The 22,555-nt window shown below is 25.9% G+C and overlaps 1 protein-coding gene across 1 annotated transcript in view; it reads left to right on the forward strand.

Annotated features, from left to right (window-relative positions):
• The window catches only part of LOC117174514 (octopamine receptor beta-1R-like), a 114,744-nt gene that overhangs the window by 70,562 nt on the left and 21,627 nt on the right, over window positions 1-22,555 (forward strand). The window contains exon 3 of the mRNA XM_033363697.1: window positions 21,496-21,702. Coding sequence (XP_033219588.1) covers window positions 21,496-21,702 — 207 coding nt within the window. The remainder of the gene's footprint in view (window positions 1-21,495; window positions 21,703-22,555) is intronic.

The raw sequence follows: 22,555 nt of genomic DNA on the forward strand, positions 1-22,555 counted from the left end.
GAATAGAGAATAGAGAATAGAGAATAGAGAATAGAGAATAGAGAATAGAGAATAGAGAATAGAGAATAGAGAATAGAGAATAGAGAATAGAGAATAGAGAATGAAGAATGATGCTTGTAGAATGAAGAACGATGAACAAAGAATTAAGAGTGTAAAATAAAGAATGCAGTATGACGAAAAGAGAATGAAAAATCCGAAGAAAGAGATACGGATGTCCATGGAGAGATTTGTTATTATTTACTAGAGGATAGAGGATAGAGGATAGAGAATAGAGGATAGAGGATAGAAGATAGAGGATAGAGGATAGAGGATAGAGGAGTAAAAGGTCAAGGGTAAAAGGTAAAGACTAAAGAGAAAATAGTAAATGAGGAATAAGGAATAAGGAATTAGGAATAAAGAATTAAGAATACAAAATAAAGAATAAAGAATGCGATGGAAGATATAAGGATCTCATTCGAAAGATACGCATTGATATAAAGTAACTAGACGCATAAATTTGCAAGTTCATTAAAGCTTTGTCTCTCGTCTGATTGAACCATGATATACTTGAAAGCAAATCACTAATTATTTAATAATTTTCATTCCAAGCAGAGCCCTGCCTGATGTCTTTAAAAAAAATTAATTCCTCCTTTGAAGAGAACTTGATTAGAGAGTCGAAACGGAAAGGGAGACATAGTTGGAATCGGAAATTTTATCTAGAGGGCTCATGGTAATTGGGAACCGATGTAAAAGGATAGGTCACTGATTCTAGAATTGAATTGAATGCAGATTTTTCAAAGGAGAAATATAACATAGGAAAAAAAATGAACAAGTCACCTGGAAAAACTGCTAACAATCTTCATTTTTATGCGAGGTCTAACAATTTCCTTTTTCTAATCGTTTGGTAATAATTCAACAATTTTGTTAAAGCCATCCTTTTTCGTTACAAATTTCACATTTTGTAAATAACAATTAAACTATTTTGGTAAAAAATAAAACAGTGTATTTGAAAACTAAAATCATGTTAAAAATGTGACTGTTCTGTAGAAAATTCTTCTTTTGGCTAGTAGATAATTATTATTCGTATAAAAAAATGAGTGTCTAGCCAAATAGTAGAATTTTCCACAAAGAAGGTGAAATTTTAATCTGAAAGATTATTTTTCTGCAAAAGATACGAATTTTTAACAAAATACATGAATTCTAAAGTAGATAGTTATGTTTTAGATGGAAAATATTTTTTTAGTCGAAAATTGATCCTTTTTGGCAGAAAATTGATCTGGTTTGAAAATTAATATTTTTTTTTTTTAATTAACTTACTGGTTAAAATTTGTTTCATGATTGAACTATTTCGTAAATTATTTCTTTATATATGTTTTAAGGCTTAAGGTTCAAAATTCATGTTTCTTTGTATATAATTATTCTTTTCTGAAAGTTTATCTTTTTGTTAAAAACTAATTATCTATTTAAAAATTCTTTTTTTCATTTGAAGATGAATTTATTTTGTTATTTATATTCTTGGTTGAAAATCAATTTATTTTCTTTAAAGTTAAGTATTTTATTAATTTTTTGTTGTTAAAGATTTATCTATTTTATTAAAAATTCCTGCTATTAGTTTGGAAATTCGTCTTTTTGTAGAAAATTAATCTTCTTTGTGGAAGGTGCGTCTTATTTATTCATATTTAACTATCGGTTTGAAAATTGATATTTTGAGTTAAAGACTAATTTTTTTTGTATGAAGATTTATCAGTTTCGTTGATTTTTTTTTGAAAACGTAAACTATTTGGTTAGGAATTAATTCTTTCTTGAAAATTCAACTATTTTGTAATTAATCTTTTTTTTTATTTGTAAAATTATTTTTATTTATAACTAAAAATTGAGATATTCCATTTTTTGTTGAAAATTCACCCTTGTGAGTAAAAAATTGATTTTCTCGGTTGAAAATGTTTTATTTGGCTTGAAGCGTGTACAATTTGGTTAAAAATTCGTTTTTTCTTGCGAATATTCTCATTATTTCCCGCGATAAAGTTAATTAGTTAGGAATTACACAACCTTTTAGAAATGCAATTACATTTTTTTAAGAATTATTTTTAATTGGATAACCAAATGTAAACACGCATGGAAATAAAAAATATCGTAAATATTATTTTTTCATTTTTTTCTGCGCAAAATGTGAGTATTTACTTTTTATATTCGGTCGTTGAATGTGTTATTGAAAAAAGATTTTAAAATTAAACGTAAAATGGAAATGCATTTTTTAAATATTATCTCTGCTGAACCCATTCAGTGAGCAATGAAAAAATTTGTTATTGAATTTCAGAATATTAAGTTATATTTGTGTATTACTAAATATTTATAAGAAAAAAGTTTTTTGATTGATCAAACTGAATTTACCAGTTTGATTGGATTTAATGGTATTTGGATTGGATTTTGACTTTAGTTGGTCAGTACTTTTCGCTATAATTTTTTTTTAATTTTAATCTAAAATAATAATGTTTCACAGAAGACCTACAATTTCGAAAAATGTTTCATTTCCTTTTTGTTTAAAAAAATCATCATCAAGATTCACAATTTTCAACAATTTTAGGTTATATTAGCGTATATTAGCGGAAATGGATGTTCTTAATAAAAAAGTATTATATATTATATTAAATTATTTTATTTCTATGACTTTTATTTAAGTGAATTTATTCCCCTTTTATCCCCCTATTCTAGACAGCATCTAATACGTACAAAAAATGCAAAAATTTTGTAATAATATTAATTTGATATTTTAATTAAAAAATGTTTATTTCTGCAAAACAATAGGTCTATAAGAAAAGAATAGTTGAGCCATTGATGAAAATAAATTCGCTCTATTCTCACAATGAAGAAATGTTGAATTCTATTTTTAAAAAAGAAATCCGCAAGTATAGCTCTAATCCGTCTAACTATATCGCTGGCTTTTCTACTTGCGTCGAGCTTGAGCGTTCGGTTAATTTCTGTATCTAACTGACTCTTTTCTTTACTTTTAACTGAAATCGATTCGGTCTATATCTGGACAATGCATTTTTACTCAGGCTCTACGTTTCACTTTATATATGGACATTCCATCTTTCTTTATATCAAATAACCTTGACTGAAACGGATTCTGACGTTTTTGGTCGGAAAATTTCTATCAACGATAAAATTGAACTACAGAACCTTTCAAGGAAAAATGGAGTGATAACTCTCAATTTGACGACTACTCTCGCTTGGGAATGAGACTCTTTTATTGAACTACGACATTCTTGAAAATTAAAAAAGAAACAAGAATCCAAGTCTCCAATTTTGACAATACACAAAAAAAATAATAAAGAAAGTCGTTCTAAACAACACCACCCCTACTCATCTTACATTTCCCCACTTCCCTCCTCCACCCTTACTTCCACACCCCACATTTTCCCTTAATTTCCAAACCATCATTTTTCTTAGCTTTTCACACTTCTTCTACTTCTTCCAGCCTTACTTCCTCTCACAACATTTTCATTCATTCCCCTTCTTTCCCTACTTGTCATTCTCTTATTTCCTATAATTTTCTCTCGCTTAATTTTTCATACTTTATTTCGCCTCTCTTTTTTCCTAAATTTTTCACCACTTCTTGTCTTAACGTCTCTCCTCAGTTTCTCTACTTCCCCTCATGTCATTTCCCATCACTTCGCGTATTTCCTTTCCCTGCGATTTTCCTATCTACCTTTTAAAAATTTCCAAAAATTTTCCCTACATTCTCTAATTTCTCTTCCCACATTGCCCCTTACTTCCCATACCCTCATTTCCTTCACTTCTACTTTCTCTACTCTCAATTCCCTTCACTTCTGCCACTTCATCTACTTCCTCTGCCCTCACTTTTCCTCATCTCGTTTCCTTGTCCCTAACATACTTAATCTACTCGAATTTCATACCACTTTATAAAACCTGATCTCATTGTCCATCAGTTCTTCCTACATTTGCCTACTTACCCACTTCTCCTCTACTTTCCCTACCGGCACTTCAAGCTTCGCTTCATCTCACTTCTACATCTCCTTCCTTGTTTAGTACCCCCTCTCCTCACTTCCCCAGCCAACTCACTTGTACTATTTCTCCTGCCCTAACTTCCTCTTCTCACAGTTCCTACGCCTTACTAGACCCTGCTCTCACTTTCCTTCATTTTTCCTTAATTCTCTTACTTACCCACTTCTCCTCTACTTTCCCTACCCACACTTTAAGCTTCTCTTCATCTCACTTCCACAAGTCCTTCCTCATCTAGATAGCCCTTTTCTCATTTCCCCAGCCAACACTCCCTTCCTACTACTTCCCTAACCCTCTTTCCATCTCATTTCATCAACTCATTTCCTTTCACTTGTACTATTTCTCCTGTCCTAACTTCCTCTTTTTTCCCTTACCGCATTTCCTCTACCTTCCCCTATTTCCTCTTGTCCCCATAATTTTCCATCCCATTATTTTTTCGTCACTTCACTTCGCCTCACTTCCCCGCCGATATTTTCTTCTTCTTTTCCCAACATTTTCCCTCCCTTTTCAGATCACCCCTCCCCTTATTTCCTATCACTTAGCCTACTTCTCCCGCATTTCCCTTTCCTCCACTACTTTCCTGACTTATCCTCCCACATTTTTTGTCAATTCCTCTAATTCTCCTTCTATCATTTCCCTTTCCCCTCACTTCTTCTTGGAAAAAAGTAAGGCGACTGGACGATTCGAAACGTTATCGAACGTATAAGGGTTTCTGCCCAGGGCTAAGAAACCCTAAAAACACTTCTAAAAATTCAATATAAACAACGGCGAGATGGAAAAACAAACAAAGGAATTTGAACAATATTTTCTTTTTCTTTCCTCTTTAAATTTTTATTTTTTTATTTTAACTGAGACATTTACTAGTGTGTTGCCCAAATTAGATCGTTGTATGCTTGGTTTTTTTTTTAAATTTTCAGAAATTTCGTAGTTGAATTTAGGTACGATTTGATTGTAAATAATTTTCACAGCGTCAAAAAAGCAACTGCTTTGTATCGCTAATAATGTGAGAGATAAAAGCAGAAACACTTTCACATAAACTTGACATTTGATATCCCTCTTTATGTATTTTATATGTCTTTTACACAACGGGATTGAAAATGTCTTATCTGGACGATTATTACTGACACTCCTCTTCCTGCATTTTTTCCTTTTTCATTATTTCCGCATCGCTCGAGACCCCACGTTGAGAGAAGAATTTACTTTTCCTCTTCTCTTTTTCCTTCTCTGCATTTCTAGAATTCTTATTTTGAGAAACGCATAAATTAAAAAATAAAATGATTGAAATTCAATATTAATTTTTTAACGATTCTATTATTTGTTTGAAATTGATTTTTTTTTATTTAAAAATGTAACTATCTGATTAAAAATTCAACTAGCTGGTTGGAAAGTGTCCTTTTTGATTGAAAAATAGTATATTTATTGAAAATTAATTTTCTAAATTGAAAATGTATAAACTTAATTTTTGGCTAAAAATGAATCTTTCTTTTTATTTCAACTATTTTGTTTTCTAATTTAACTATTTTATTGAAAATTTGCTTTTTTGATTGAATTCCATTCGGTTTTGATTAAAAGCCTAGAAACTTTTTAAAGCTTTATCATTTAATTCAAAAATTCATTTAAATAGAGGAAAATTTATGTTAGAAATATTAAGTGTTTTAAATTGAATTAAATATATTACCCTCATAAATTCAATTGAAAAAAATTTATTTCCCTATTTAAAAAAAAAACTGTCCTTTTTCTCTTAATTTTTACAGCACTTTGTACTGATTTTTAGTAAAATAGCTATTTAATAATAATTGTAGGAGTTTGTGTTGACAGAGTAACGACCCAGTATTTCAAGTTTGAATAAAGAAAATTCTTGCTATCCAATCACTATTAAACGACTTGAACTCGGGATGAAGAAAAGCAATTGAGTAGATAAGGTCGATCAGGGTCAGCCATAATAAACGTGCCAGGCCAAAAACTTCCCAGACCACTTAGAGGAAAGCATTGCTTGAAAGTAGAATTTATGACCATTTATATATTTAATTAACGAATTAAATTACTCTTTTTATTATGTTTATTATCCAACATGATATATATTTAATTAAAAAATTTTATTAAAATACAACCTTACTTTTATTACATTTTTGTTTTTAATTTTATTTTATAATATCTATTATATTATATAATTTTTGTAACCTAATATAATATAATATATAATAATATTTTTTAGCACTATCTCCACAATCAAACCGTTGTATATCTTATACAGAATTTTAATTTTCTACGAAATAAATTAACATAACCTATTATTGTTCAAGAATTATAAATATTCTTTGAGATTAAAAGATTTTTTCTTCAAAATACCAATTTAGGTAAAAACGCTAATCTAACGTAAATAAAAATTGCTTAAGATTGCAAATCTTCTTTTAAATATAATGCTTTTTATTGAAAATCGCCCATTTCTGGTTAGAATGTTAACATAACCTAAAATCGTTAAAAGTTGTTAGTCTTTTTTCATATCTAATTTTTTTATAAAAATAACAGTTCTCGACATTTTCATTATATAAGACTCCAATGTACCCGAAGATTGTTAAAAAATTAATTATCTTCATTCATATATCCTGAAACTTAAAAAAACTTAACCTACAAATTATAAAGATTTTTGTTTTCAAATAGTATTTTTTGGTGTGAGAGCCTAACATAACCTACAATTGTTCAAATTTGGGAATCTTCTTTCAAATATAATTTTTTATTAAAAATACAAATTTTTGACAGAAAACATTAATATTATCCAAAATTGTTAAAGGATCTATATCAGGTTCAAATAATGATGATTTACGTTTTAAAATGTAAGTTTTTTGCATAAAACCCCATAACATAACCTACAGTTGTTTAGAAACTATGAATCTTTATAGTCTAATGATTTTTTAAAATATTTCCTGTGATAATCGTTAACATAAAACCTAAAACTGTAAACAAAATTGCAAATTTTGTAAAAACTATTATGACCTTTAACCTTTATTTTAAAATGTAAATTTTTGTTGTGAAACTCTAACATAACTTAAAAGTGTTTCAATTTTTAAATCTTTTTTAAAATCCAATTTATTCTAATAAAAATACTATTTTCTCGCCCACATTATGATTTTGTTTTTTAAATACCATTTTTTGCGTAGAACGTTATCGTAACCTAAAATTGTTCAAAAATTGTGAACCTTTAAAATCAGATTTTTTGTTTTAAAAAAACGTAAATGTCCAGTAAAAATCCTATAGCACAACCCAAAAGTGTAATTTTTTTATAAATGTTTAATCTTTAACATCTAATAATTTTTTATTAAGAACACCCATTTCCAGTGTAAACCGCTCACATAACCTAAAATTTTTGAAAATTGAGAATATTCATGATCATTTTAAAAAACATGGTAAACCGAAAATTTCAACTTTTATTTGAAACTTTAGTGACTTTATATTAAAAATTATAATAATTTAATCAAAATTTCTAATGAAATATTTCTTCACAACAAAATTTTTTTTTACTTCATAATGTAATAAATCTTCGAACAAAAAATTGTCGAGAAAAATATCTGAGATTTTGTATGTCTTTCTTCATGTAGCAGGTTGTCTAAGTTTTAAAAAAACGGTATGATGGATGATTTTCTTTTGTGAATCATGGAATTCAGCATTACTACCTCTCTGGTATTTAATTTCATCTCGCACGCAATTAAATTTTTTTGCTCAATGTAATTTTGCTGCAAAAAATCTGACAAGATAAGATTAATTTCGTCTCCAAACAATAATAATGTGATATAAAGTGCAATTTTTCCCATGATATAAATTAAGATATATAATCGTACTTTTATAACAAATTAATCTTGTGGGTTAAAAATTCATCTTTTTTATTTGAAGTTCGTATTTTTATATTGAAAATTAATCTTTTTGGTCAAAAGTTAATATTATTCTTCAAAATTTTAACTATCAGGTTAAAATAAAGTCTTTTAATAGAAAATTGATCTGCGTGGTTAACAATTCATCCCTTTTTATAAAAAATTAATCTTCTTGGTTGAAAATTCAACTATTTGGATGAAAATTTGTCTTTTTGTTGAAAAATAATCTTGTTGGTTAAAAACTGATCTTTTAGGTTCAAAATTAGTCTTTTTATATTGAAAATTAATCTTCTGAGTGTAAAATTAATAGTCTTGGTTAAAAATTAATCCTATTGGTTGAAAATCACTTTTTTCTTTAAAATTCAAATATTCGATTTAAAATGTATCTCTCTCTTGAATGTTAATTTAGATATTTTCTTAAAAATTCCTACTTTTTTAAAAATTTGTCTTGTTATACAGAAAATTATTCTTTGATGGAAATTAAAAGTTCTCGCTGAATGTTAGTCTTTTTTATAAAGAATTAATCTTCTGAATAAAAAATTCAACTATTCAGTAGAAAATTTGTCTTTTTCTAGAAAATTAATCTGGTTTGATCAAAATTGATCTTTTTGATTTAAAGTTCGTCTTTTCATATTGCAGATTAATTTTTTAGGTGAGAAATTAATATTATTGGTGAAAAATTAGTCTTTTTCACAGAAAATTAATGTTCTAATTCTAAAATTCATTTTTTATTTTGAAAATTAAATTTCATGGTTGAGAATACAAATATTTAGTTAAAAATTCTTTTTCTTATACAAAATGGATCTTCTCAGTTGACATTTTTGTTTTAGTTGAATATTTAAATATCTGGTTAAAAAATAATCTGCCTTGATTGCGAATAAAAATATTTGGTTAAAAATTTTTATTTTGTTTGAAAATTCGCCTTTTTATGGAGAAAATTATTCCTGATTGAAAATTCGTCTTTTTGTAAAAAAATAACATTGTTGGTTAAAAACTCATCTTTTAGGGTCAAAATAAGTCTTTTTATATTGAACATTAATATTCTGGGTAGAAAATGAGTACTATTGATTAAAAATTAATCTTTTTATTCAGCAAATTATTCTTTGATGAATAAAGAATTAATCTTTTTAATAAAAAATTTAACTACTTGATAGAAAATTTGTCTTTTTATGGAAAATTAATCTTTTTGGTTTAAAGCTCGTCTTTTTATTTTGGAAATTAGTTTTCTGGGTAGAACTTTAATATTATTGATTAAAAATTCAATTATTCGGTTAAAAATGAGCCATTTTTATGGAAAATGTATCTTCTAAATTGACAAATTTTTTGTTGTGAATTCAAATATTCGGTTAAAAATTCATCTGACTTGATTGCGAAATTACATATTTTATTAAAAATTCATATTTTATTTGAAAATTCGTCCTTTTTATAGAAAATTATTCTTGGATGAAAATTTAACTATCTGCTTGAAAATTCGTCTTCTTATAGAAAATTAATCTTCTTGGTTAACAATTTATCTTTTTTATTCAAAGTTCGTCTTTTAATATTGAAAATTAATCTTCTGGATATAAAATTAATATTATTGGTTAAAAAATCAACTATTTGATTTAAAAAAATTCTGTTTTAATTTAAAATTCAACTATTGATAGAGGATTGAACTATTTTATAAAAAGTTCTTCTTCTTGGTAGAAAAAAAACCTTCTTTTTTAAAAAATCATGTTTTCTGGTTGAAAGTTTAAATAATGTGTTGAAAATTTATCTCTTTATATCGAAAATTCAACTAATTTATGAAAAACTAAATTTTATTTCAACAATACAAATAACCAATTATTTAACAGAAAATCTAGTGTCTAGATATATGGGTCGAACCATTTTTCTTGTACCATTTTTCATACGTATCTCGTGAAACGAGGCATCTACACCCAGACATAAAAATCTCACAAAGTGAGAGAAGATAGAATCTCAAATTGGACATAAATCTTACTTCCATTCTTTTGCATTATTTTCAATTCAACTCAGTTTTCCAATTTACTACTTTATCAAATATTTCAAAAAATTTCTAGTTTATTGTATAAATATTGATTCTTGTATTTTACTATAAAAATCCGAAGGAAAATTAAATTTTATTCCTGGTACGATATGGAAGTAAAAATAACTTGTCAGAATAAACTCAGTTCAACTAATCATTTTAAATTGAGATAAAAAATATAGTGAATGAAAAAATAAATGAAATACTCCTAATAATCTAGAAATAATAATGATTAAATTAAGATCAATTAATCTGTTAATAAAAATAAATTACTCTTTATAAAAAAGAAACAAATTTCATTTCTGCTGTAGTTCAAAGTGAAAAGTGAAAACTGAACTTTTCTTTATTTTCCTTTTTGATACTTTTCAACTTTTCGGTTGGAAATAAGCTTTTTAGTTCAAACTTAATCTATTTTGGTTGTAGAATCAATTATTTTCTTAAACATTATTATTTTTTATTCAAGACAAATTTGATTCGATTGAAATTACATTTTTTGTAATAAAAATTTTACTCTTTCGTTTTTGCTTGAAGGCTAATATTTATTATTGAAATTTGGAATTTTTTAATGAAAAGTAGATTATTTGATTGAAAATTTAACTTTTTCTTAAAAAAATGCAAATCTTTGATTAAAAACTCTTCTGTCTTAATTGAGAATTAACTAAGATTGATTCAATGGAAAATTAATCTTTTCGGTAAAAAATTAATCTTTTAGTAGAAAAATCACCCTATTTGTTTGAATTCAACTGTTCATGTTTTGGTTGCAGATTTATGCAGTTTTTTGAAAACTGATCTTTTTGGCTCTAAAAACTAAACAAGTTGATTAATTTGGTTTATTAAAACTTGTTTTTGGAATTTTAACTTTGGATTAAAAATTATTTTATAATCTTTGAAATTTCTTCATTTTTATCAAAAATTCAAATTTTTGATTGAAAATTCAGCTATTTTGCTGAAAATTCATGTTTAGCTTTAAAATGTAATTCTATACATAAAAATTCATATTTTTATTTAAAATTCGCCTTTTTATATGGAAAAATAACTTTTTGACTAGAAAACTAATGTTCTTGTTCAAAAAATCGTGTTTTTGGCCAAAAAATTAACTTTTCGATTAAAAATATAACTTTTTCGTTCAAAATTTATATTTTAATTTAAAATTCATCTTTTTCATTTAAAACTTAATTTTTTAAATAAAAATTGATATTTTCTTGAAAATTCGAATTTTTTATACATAAAAAATTAATCTTTTGCCTTTAACATTAATCTTGTTGGTCAAAAATACATTTGTTTGGTTGAAAAATTGATGCTCTTGATGAAAAACAATATTTTGTTGAACATTCCTCTTTTATGTAGAAAATTAATCTTCTTGTTTAAAATCCAACTATTTGGTTAAGAATTTTAATTTTTCATAGAAAATTAATCTCATATAAATAAAATTTATCTTATTTCGCAAAAATGCAAGGATTTATTTTCTAATTCTTCTTTTTTTATAGAAAATTAGTCTACTGGGAAGAAGATTCATTTTTTTGGTTAAAACTTCAATTGTTCGCTTAAAAATTCATTTATCTTGATTAGAAATTTTACTTTCAGAATTTAATAAAAAATTTAGGTTTTTTTATACACAATTAAAATGTTTTTTGGTTGATGTATCAACTATTACTTTTTTTTAATTCATCTTTTTTTTTGGTTAAAAATGTAATTATTTTCTTTAAAATTAATTTGTTTTGGTATATAAATTATTTTCGTTGGGAACCCTTTCACATTCAAAAGTAAGCAGATTGGTCGAACATTCATTTTTTTAGTTTGTTGTCTTTCATTGAAAATCGAACTGTTTTATTAAAAATTTGTTTTCTTTTTTTGGATAGATTTCTGGTTAAAAATTCTGCTAATACGTTCAGAATATGTATTTTTAGTAGAAAATTCTCCTTTTGGGTTGGAAATTTATATTTTATGTTAAAATATCTACTATTAGGTTAAGAATTTGTCATTTTAGTTGAAAGTTTTAATTTCTTTTCAAAAATTTTACTTTTTGTCTGACAATTCGTCTATTTGATAGAAAATTTTCCTTCTTGCTTGAAAAATCTTTTTTTTTCATTACAATCTCTACTAGTTCATTGACAATTTGTCTTTTTGATTAAAAATTCATATTTCTGTTTAAAAATTTAACTATTTGGTTGAAAATTCATCCTTTTGGTGTACAATTTTCCTTTTTGGTTGAAAATTCATATTTTGAATTCAAAATCTACTAGTAGATTGAGAATTTGTCTATTTATTAATGTTTTTGAAAATTCATAATTTTCTTAAAAAATTCAACTATTTGGTTGAGAATGGGTCTTTCTGGTGGAAAATTTTCCTTTTTGGTTGAAAATTCATACTTGTCGTAAAAAGTTCTGCTAGTTTGTTGAGAATGTGTCTTTTTATTAGAAAAATTTGTTGGTTGGAAATTCAAATTTTCTTTAAAACTTTAAACATTTGGTTGAAAATTCCTCTTCTTGGTTGCAAATTTTTCTTTTTGGTTGGAAATTTATATTTTTTGTTGAAATCCCTACTAGTTTCTGGAGGATTTGTCTTTTTATTTAAAATCCATATTGCTGTTCAAAAATTCAACTATTTGGTAAAAAATTTTACTTTTTGGATTAAAAACCATATTTTTGATTGAAAATTCTAGTAGTTGATTTGAGAATTTGTCTATTCATAAGAATTTTTTTTTAATTCATATTGCTGTTTAAAAATTCAACTATTCGATTGAGAATTCGACTTTTTGGTAGAAAATTTTCCTCATGGTTGAAAATTCAAACTTCGCGTTAAAAATTCCACTAGTTTCTTGAGAATTTGTCCATCTATTAGAAAAATTGTTTGGTTGGAAATTCCTATTTTTCTTAAAAAATTCAACTATTTGGTTGAGAATTCGTCTTCTTGGTAGAAAATTTTTCTTTTTGGTTGGAAATTCATATTTTTGTTTAAAATCTCTCCCACTTGCTGAAGGATTTGTCTTTTTATTTAAAATTCATATTTCTGTTTAAAAATGCAACTATTTGATTAAGAATTCGTCTTTTTGGTAGAAAATTTTCCTTTTTGTTAGAAAATTCATATTTTGGTTTCAAAATCTACTACTTGATTTAGAATTTGTGTATTTATTGCATTTTTGTTTTTTATTTATATTTTTCTTTAAAAATTCAACAATTTGGGTGAGAATCGTCTTTTTTGTAGAAAACCTTCCTTTTGGTTGAAAATTCATACTTTTAGGAGAAAAATTTGACGATTTTATTGATAATTTGTCCTTCAATTCGAAAATTTTTTGGTTGAAACTTCATATTTTTCTTTAAAAATTTAACAATTTGGTTGAGAATTTTTTTTTAGTAGAAAATTTTTCCTTCAGATTGAAAATTCATATTTTTGGTTGAAATCTATACTACTTGCTTAGGAATTTGACTTTTTGGTTGAAAATTCATGTTTCTGTTTAAAAATTCAACTATTTGGTAGAAAAATTTTATTTTTAGTTTAAAATTCATATTTTTGTATAAAAATTCTAGTAGTTGGTTTGAGAATTTGTTTATTTATACGAACTTTTTTTTAAAATTCATATTGCTGTTCAAAAATTCAACTATTTGATTGAGAAGTCGTCTTTTAGGTAGAAAATTTTCCTTTTTAGTCAAAAATTCCTATTTTTTTTTTCAAAATCTACTAGTTGATTGATAATTGGTGTATTTATTAAGCCGTTTTTTTTCGAAAATTCATATTTTTCTTTAAAAATCCAACTATTTGGGTGAGAATCATCTTTTGGTAGAAAAGTTTCCTTTTGGTTGAAAATTAATACTTTTCGTGGAAAAATTCTACAAGTTTGTTGAGAATTTGTCCTTTAATTTTTTTAAATTTTTGGTTAAAAATTCATATTTTTCTTTAAAATTGTACCTATTTGGTTTAGAATTTGTCTTTTTGGTAGAAAATTTCCCCTTTTGATTGGAAATTTATATTTTGTTGTTGAAATTTCTACTAGTTTCTTAGGAATTTGTCTTTTTGGTTGAAAATTCATATTGTTCTTTAAAAATTCAACTATTTGGTAAAAATGTTTCATTTTTTGTTTAAAATTCATATTTTTGTATAAAAATTCTAGTAGTTGGTTTAAGAATTTGTTTATTTACACGAACATTTTTTTTAAATTCATATTGCTGTTTAAAAATTCAACTATTTAATTGAGAAGTCGTCTTTTAGGTAGAAAATTTTCCTTTTTGGTTTGAAAATTCATATCGTTTTTTCAAAATTCAAGTACATTTTTGAAAATTTTCCTTTTTTGTAACTAACATTTTTTCCATTGAAAATTCACATTGTTCGATAAAAATGTAACATCTTTGTTAAAAAATTTGTCTGCTCAGTAGAAAATTTGTTTATCGTTAGAAATTCATATCTTTGTTTAAAAATTAAACTACTTGGTTGCAATTTTTTTTTTTGTAAAAAAGGTTTCATTCTGGTTGAAAATATATTTTTATGGTTAAAAATTCTACTCATTCGTTGAAAATTTGTCTTTTTGGTAGCCATTTTTTGGTAGTCATATTTTTGGTTAAAAATTAAACAATTTGATGAAAAATCGATCTATTTTGATAAAAGAGCAAATGTTTTTAATTGAAATGTTGATAGATTAAGGCGTTTGGATAAAAGTGCAAGAGTGTCAGTTTGAAAAAAGAAGAAATCAATTTATCATTCACCCTCTGACTCTGTAATGTCAACGAGAATTTGAGATTCTCCCCTCATGTCAGACTAGTTGTCATTTTCAGCCAACAAGTTCAATTTTCTATTTGTCCGCTCTGAATTCAGATATTGACACGTATGTATATGTAAATATGAAAAAAGTAGAAATCGTCAAAAGAATCCATTTACATTTTTAGATACTCTCGCATTGCCAGCAGATGCAATCATATCTTATTTTCTCTGAATTTATTTCTCGTTTGGAAATTCAACTCCTTGCTTGAAAATTCTTCTTTTTAGTTAAAGATTTATGTATTTTGTGGCAAATTCGTCTCTTTCATTAAAAATGCAAAAATTTTGTAAAATATTTGTCTTTTTGGCTTAAAAATGTAACAATCTGGTTGCATTTTATTCTTTTTCGAACAAAAAAATCTTAATTGAAAATTTGTCTTTTTGTTTAAAAAATGCATCCCTTTTGATAGCTTTTGGTTAAAAGTTGAACTATTTGGTTAAAGATTTATCTGCTTTGTTTCAAAATTCAATTACATATTTGTTTTATAAATTAATATTTTGGTCGAAAATCCGTCGTTTTTATGCTAAATATATTTTCTTGATTGGAAATTGATCTTCTTGCTTAAAAATTTAACTATTTTGTTAAAAATTTAACTATTTGATCAAAAATTTAACTATTTCTTTAAAAACACGACGTATTTAAAGACGCTTCTCTAGGTAAGAATTTCATCTTTTTTAATACAAAATTGAACTTTTTTTAGGATCAGTAAATTTTTTTTAAATCAACTTTTTTATTGAAAATCCAACATTTTAGAAAAACCAGAGTTTTGCAGAATGTTTGTCTTTTTAGTTGAAAATACAACAATCTGGTTGATAATTCATGTGTTTTTTAACATTCTTTTTTTATTGTAGAAGATTATTTTCCTTACTTAAAAATTGAACTACTTGGTAAAAAATTATTAATTTTTTGAAAATTTGTCTTTTTTTAGCTAAAAATTGATCTTCTGTGTAGAAAAGTAATCATCTCCATTGAGAATTTAACTATTTGGTTGAAAATTCCACTATTGAGTTAAAATACGTCTTTTCCATTAAAAAAAAAATCTTCTAGGTAGAAAATAATTGTTCATGTTTAAAATTGTATCTTTTTTGTTGAAAATGCATCTGTTTTGATTGGAAATTCAAATATTTTAGTAAAAATAAAGATCTTGGCTGAAAATTTGTCTTTTCATATAAACAATTAATTTTCTGGACAGAAAATTAGGCTTCTTGGTTGAAAGTTAACCTTTCTAGTTAAGATTTAGGAAATTTAAATAAGATAAAAATTAAATTTAGCATCCTATCTAACGTCCAATAATCAAGTTAATGTGAAAATTTTCTGAAAATAAAACCAAAATTCAAACGACGAAATTTGGACAACCACGATAAAATGTTCCTATTGCAATCTGAACAAAAAATTTATTTTTTCCCCTCTAAAAAAGCGCAGGAATGAAAAATGAGAAGGCAACCAACCAAATTTTTTATTTTTTATTTTCTCTTTTTCATTTTTTTCCAAAGGGAAAACAAATTTTTTCTTTTCTTTTTTAGGGGGAAAAACAAATTTTTTCCAGATTGTAATATGAACATTTTATAGTGATTGTCCAAATTATGTCTTTAGATTCTTGGTTTTATTTTCAAGAATTTTTCACATTACCTTCCTAGTTTTAAATTTTCATTAACAATTTGTCTTTTTCATTGAAAATTTAATATTTGAGGTGAAAATTTTATTCATTTATTTCATTTTAGTTACTTTGTTTTTGATAAAATATTACTATATCAATTTTTGTTTGATCATTTTTTTTATTTTTATTTTTTTTACCTGAAACTTAAAATATACGGTTGAAAATTCATCTTTTTGTGTTAAAAACTGATATTTGCATGTAAAAATTTTGAAATTTTTGTAAAAAATTAGTCTACTTGAATACGAAATTATTTTTTTTTTAAATTAATTTTTTAAACAAAAATTACTGTTATTTAAAATTGTATCTTTTACGTAAAAATTAAACTATAATTAATTAAAATTTCATACAATTTATTAAAATTTTATCTTTTGGGTAGAACATTATGCTTTTTGATTACAAATTAACCTTTTTTGATAAAAAATGGGTTTTTTGGCTCAAAAGTTTAATAAAATGAAAAAAATGCAACTACATGATTTGAAAAAAAAAACTTTTTTTATTCAAAATCAACGTTTTCGGCTGGAAAATTGAACTAGAATTGATTGAAAATTAAAACCTTATTTACTTGTGGATTCAACTACTTAATTAAAAGTTCATGTTTTTTGGTTAAAAATGAGTGTTTTTTATTTTAAAAAATCGTCTATTCAACTTTTATCTAGAAGATTTGTCTTTTTTGGCATGAATTTTTATCAGATTGTTTGAATTTATTAAATTTTTTTTTTAATTGGTTCGAAATTTGTCTTCTGGGTTAAAAAAATAATTTCTTTTAATGGTTTATTAATTTAGAATTCAACTACTAGGTTCAAAGTTGAATCATTTTGATAAAAATAAATCTTGTAGGTAAAAAATCTGCTTTTTTTCCTCAATTAGATTATTTCTAGTTTAAAATTCCAAATCAAATTTTAAAAATTTCAACTGTTTTTAAAAGATTCATTTCTTAAATTAAGATTCATCGTTTTAGTTGAAAATTAAAGAATATTTGTTTCAAAATTTTTCTTTTGTAGTAAAACAAAATTCTTAGTTTACAGTTCGTCTCTTTGGGGGAAACTTCAACTCTTTGGTTGTAAATGTACTATTTTGTTGAAAAATCATATCACGGCTTAAAAATTGATATTTTCGCATTAAAAATTTGACTACTTTGCAAATAAATCTTTTTTTGTTGTTGAACATTCAAATTTTTCCTTGAAAATTTATCTGATTGTAAAATTGATTTAGTTTTTTGGAACATCATCTTTTTTTGAATAAAAATGCATTAACGTAATTTCATATTTTCCCTTTCTGGGGATATATATATATATATAGATATGCAAAAATGACCAAGCAGATATCGTCAAACGAATCTATTTCCATTTACATTGATATTGTCCCCATGCTAGATGCAATAATATTTTATTTTCTCTGACAGGTGGGCGCGAACTCCATACCTTCATTCATTCATTCCAGAGGGAATAGGGAATAGAGAATTTAGCATTCGTCTCCATTCTCGATTTCAAGGTTTGCATGTATAACGCGTTCTCAACCACAAGGTCATATTAAAATCTCACTAAGCTCTAATTGAATTTTCCACGATCAACTAAATTATTTAACATTACATTCGTCATTGGAAACCTTTTTGAGTCATATTTTCTTAATACGATGTTATGCAAGCACTGGAAGTTAAACAAAATGATTTTCCAACTCTAAAACTATTTTTTTCAAAGATTTAAAAAAACTAGAGAGAATGCATCCAAATTTTAATTTTTTATAGGCAAAGATTTAAATTTAACCCAGAAATTCTGCGAAAGTAAAATAAGGTCTGGCTTTTCAACTTTTCCATTTCTCACTTTTTCAATTTTTTATCACATTTTGCAGTATAAACTCATTACTTTCATAACTCTAAAATGTCTGCTTTTCTTAATATTTTAGAAATTATGTAATTCAGTATAAATGAAATTTTTAGTACTTCTTTAGTGTCCAATATTTAAATTTAAATAAAGAATTCTAGGAACTTGAATTGCACTTAATATTTTCAGTTTTCACTTCTGATTTTTTCACTTTCCAAAGCATAAGCCCATTGCTTTCCTAACCCCACAAAGTCCACTTTTTAAGATTTAAAAAATCAAAATCAAAGTAAATCAAAATTTAAATTCTTACTTTAATTTCAAACACTCAAGTTTCACTATGGAATTTTTTTAAACTAAAAGAAATTAATATTTAACATTCCTACTTTTTATTTTTCCACTTTTCACTGTTCAACTTTTCAACTTATCCACTATTACACTTTTTTATTTTTCAACATTTCCACTTTTCTACTTCTTAATTTTTCTCTTTTTATTTTATTCTTTTTTTAATTCCACTTCTCACTTTTTCACTTTTCCACTTTTCACTTCTAGACATTTCCACTTTTATCTTTTCTACTTTTCTGCTTTTCCACTTCTAACTTCTTCACTTTTCAACGTTTACACTTTTCCACTTTTCACTTTCACGTTTCCACTTCTCAATTTTCCACTTATCACTTTTACTCTTTTGCACTTCTCACTTTTCATGTTTTTACTTTTTCACATCTTACTTTTTCACTTTTTCACTGATTACTTCTACACTTTTCTACTTCTCACTTTTCCACTTTAAACTCTTCCACTTTTCTACTTTTCTTCTTTTCAACTTTTCCACTATTACACTTCTCACTTTTTCAAATTTTTCATTTTTCCATTATTTTACTTTTCACTTCTGTTTGCACTTTTCCACTTCTCAATTTTCCACTTATCACTTTCACAATTTTCACTTTTCCACTATTCAACGTTTTCACTTCTTACTTTACCCTTTTTCATTTCTTTACTTGTCAACTTTTCCTATATTCCACTTCTTACATTGAAAAATTTCCAGAGGTAGCGACTCAGGGATCGAACCCCGGACCTCTGAGGTCAAGTCCGAGTGTCTAACCAACTGAGCCACCGAGGCTCTTGAACCACCCAGGCTCTTGAGCCTCTAATAATATAATAAAATAATATAATAATAATTAATTAATATTAATATTATTTAATATAATATTGTCTAATTATTATTATTAAATTATTTATTTATGGAAAAAGAAAAAAAACAAAAAGAAAAAAAAATAGCGAGAAGTAAGGGGATTTGGTTGATTGCCTTCTCATTTTTCTTTCCTCCTTTTTTTTTGTCTGAAGGGATGGGTTTTATTTCTTTTTTTTTTTTAGGGAAGAAAGGAGAACCATTTTTTTTGCAGATTTCAATAGGAAAAATTTATTTTGATTGTCCAAATTTGGTCGTTGGATTCTTGATTTTCCTTTCAGGAATTCTGCTCATTAACTTTTAATGATGACAAGGTGTGTTTTTGGCTTCAAAATTGAACAATTTAGTCGAAAGTCCAACTATTTGGTGGAAAATTGAATTAGAAATTCGTATTCCATGGGTAAAAACTGAACTTTTTTGCAGAAACTCTGACTTTTTAAGTTAGTCAAATATTTTATTAAAAATTCATGTACTCTGAAAACTTACCTTTTTTCTAAGAAAGGTAATCTTTTTCTAATAATAATACAACTGTTTTATTAAAAATTAATCTTCCTGGTTCAAAATTAATTTTTTTATTTGACCATGTACCTCTTCGCAAATAATTCATTTTTTTATCTTTTGGATTTTAAATTCAACTAATTCGTAGAAAATTCATATTTTGGTTAAAATTTCTACTAATTAGTTAAAAGTTGTTTTTCTATGGTAAAAATTTACTTTTTTATTGAAGATTTTTGTTTTAACAGAAACTTGCAGTATTCTGTTTTTGTTACAAAATATATCTTTCTTAGCTAAAAATTGGACTATTTCATTGAAATTTTGATTTTGGTTGGCATAATCTTCAATGCTTCAATTTAAATTTGAAAAATTAAGAAAAGGAGAAAGAGTAAGTAGGATTTTCCTTTCTTCGCTTTTTAATTGTTCGTCTACTCTGTCGGTTTTTGTCAAGATTCGCAATTTTTAACTTTTCTTCTACGTTTTTAAATTTTTTTTCAAATTGAATTAAAACATTTATGTGTTATCCAAACTGATCGTTAATTTTTTTATTTTTTTAAATTCCCAGGAATTCCTTAGTTATATTTTTGTTCAAGGTTCAATGGAAAAATCGATTTATAAAATTATACTCCTGAATTGATAAGAAACTCTATAGTAATTTCGCTGAGTCGCGTTTTTATTATCTGTAGACTTTGTAATAAAAATGCCAGTGTTTCAACTATACATAATGGTAGCAGAAAAAGGTTAAAGGCCATATTGAAACTGTTGTTTAATAACAGACTTTGTGCCTTGGAACTTTTTCTAATAAAGAAATCATTTTCTTTTAAACACTTGTTTCGACAAAACATACAAATTTTTCCCTTTTCCAACAAAGTTATGTTTAAACAATAAAAAATTGTTCAAGTAAACAGAAACCAATTAAATGACACCTACTAATTGTTATATTACCTAATTATTTTATCTCGCTGTGGTGGTACTGATCAGTCGGGATCAAAAATGATGAAAAAATTGTTTCAAAATATATAAAATGCTTAAACAATTATTAAATAATAAACAAACTCATTAAGAAAACTTTATTTGGCTATTAGAAATGATTCGCGAAAATAAAAGTACACAAAAGTAATATTCACGATTAATATACAATAAAATACTTCATAGAAATGATTTATTAGAAAACTTGTATACATTTTTAGTCACCACAAACATCCTTGCAAAAATTGCATCTTTCCAACGAAATTCGATCTTTTCTCAACAGCCTTGGACAGAGAAGTACGTATAAAAGCCATCCGGATTTATTCTACGAATTCTTTCTATTATATTCTGCTCCTATTATTCGCAATTCAGTGCATTTACATTGTGATGGAAGATAGAACATATTTCACTCTAAGAGATCAAAAAGGAAATTTCACTTTGAAAAGGTTCTAAAACATTCTCAGAGAAAGACAGGTTAAGAATCAAAAATAAAAAACACTATGTGGTAGAGATAAAAATAAATAAAGGAAAAAACTCCTTTCAATCTATTTTTTTGATTAAAACTAACAAACATTCCATCTACCAAAAGATTTGTTTAGAGCAACCAAAAATTTGGTTTAATCAACGAAAGCTCTGCTTGAGGCAACCAAGTTTTGCTTGAGACAACCAAATAATTTTGGAACATTTCCAGATGCGATTTTCTAATATTAAATTTCGGATGTTTCAGGAGCAAGGTAGCTGCAGCTTTGCTGAATAAACATCTTCAAATTAATGGAATATCTGCAGGATTGGCTGGATTGCCACCTCCAGAACCTTTACCGGAAGAACCTCCAATTACCAGCAGTAGTAAAATGAAGAGAGAGAGAAAAGCGGCGAGAACTTTGGGAATAATCATGTCTGCCTTCCTCGCTTGCTGGTTGCCGTTCTTCCTCTGGTAATATTTTTCATTCATTTTCCAAAGGTTTAGAATATTGTCGATAATTGCTATCTACGCAATCATTATTACAATTTAAAATCTACGCGCACAAATTAATAATTAAATTGACGAAGTTTAAATTACTTTCTAATTAGTAGATTATATTCAGAGTTTGCAATCAACTAATTAATGTTGACTCAATTTTCTCAAAGCTACTTGGCTTCCGGTAAAACGTTTTCATCAAAAGGTATCATATTTCATATAAAGTTGAATCATTCCTGGTAAGGAAAAATTCTATTGTTTTATATAACACATTATTCGAACTAACAATTTTTTTTAATTAGTAACATTTATCTTTGATCAAAGGTTATGTTTCTGAAACATCGTGTGACCTGAAACATAATCACACGATGTTTTAGGATATACCGTGTTGGCTAAAACATTGCTTTTAATAATCATTGCATTTGATCAAATATTACATTTGATGAAAGATTGTTTTAAATGAAACATCTCGTTCGGAAAAAGATTAAGTTTATTAAATGACTATGCTTGATGAAACATCGTGTTCAGTATTGAATACGATGTTTGATGAAATATCGTGTTTTCTAAGCCATATTCTTAGATAAAACATCCTTTTTGATCAAGGATTACATTTGATGAAAGTTCATGTTTCATAAATAATTATGTTTAGTGAATCTTCTAGTTTGCGGAAACATTTTGTTTAATAATAATCATGATACTAGGGTAGTTCAATAAGTCCTTAGAATGAAAAAACAATTTTTTTTGGGTAAATTTTTTTTTATTTTTCAACATAATCTCCTTGGAGCTCTATACACTTGGTCAATCGCTTTTCAATTTTTTTTAATCCTTC

Source organism: Belonocnema kinseyi, chromosome 6 (assembly GCF_010883055.1).
Source record: "Belonocnema kinseyi isolate 2016_QV_RU_SX_M_011 chromosome 6, B_treatae_v1, whole genome shotgun sequence".
NCBI classification, from domain to species: domain Eukaryota; kingdom Metazoa; phylum Arthropoda; class Insecta; order Hymenoptera; family Cynipidae; genus Belonocnema; species Belonocnema kinseyi.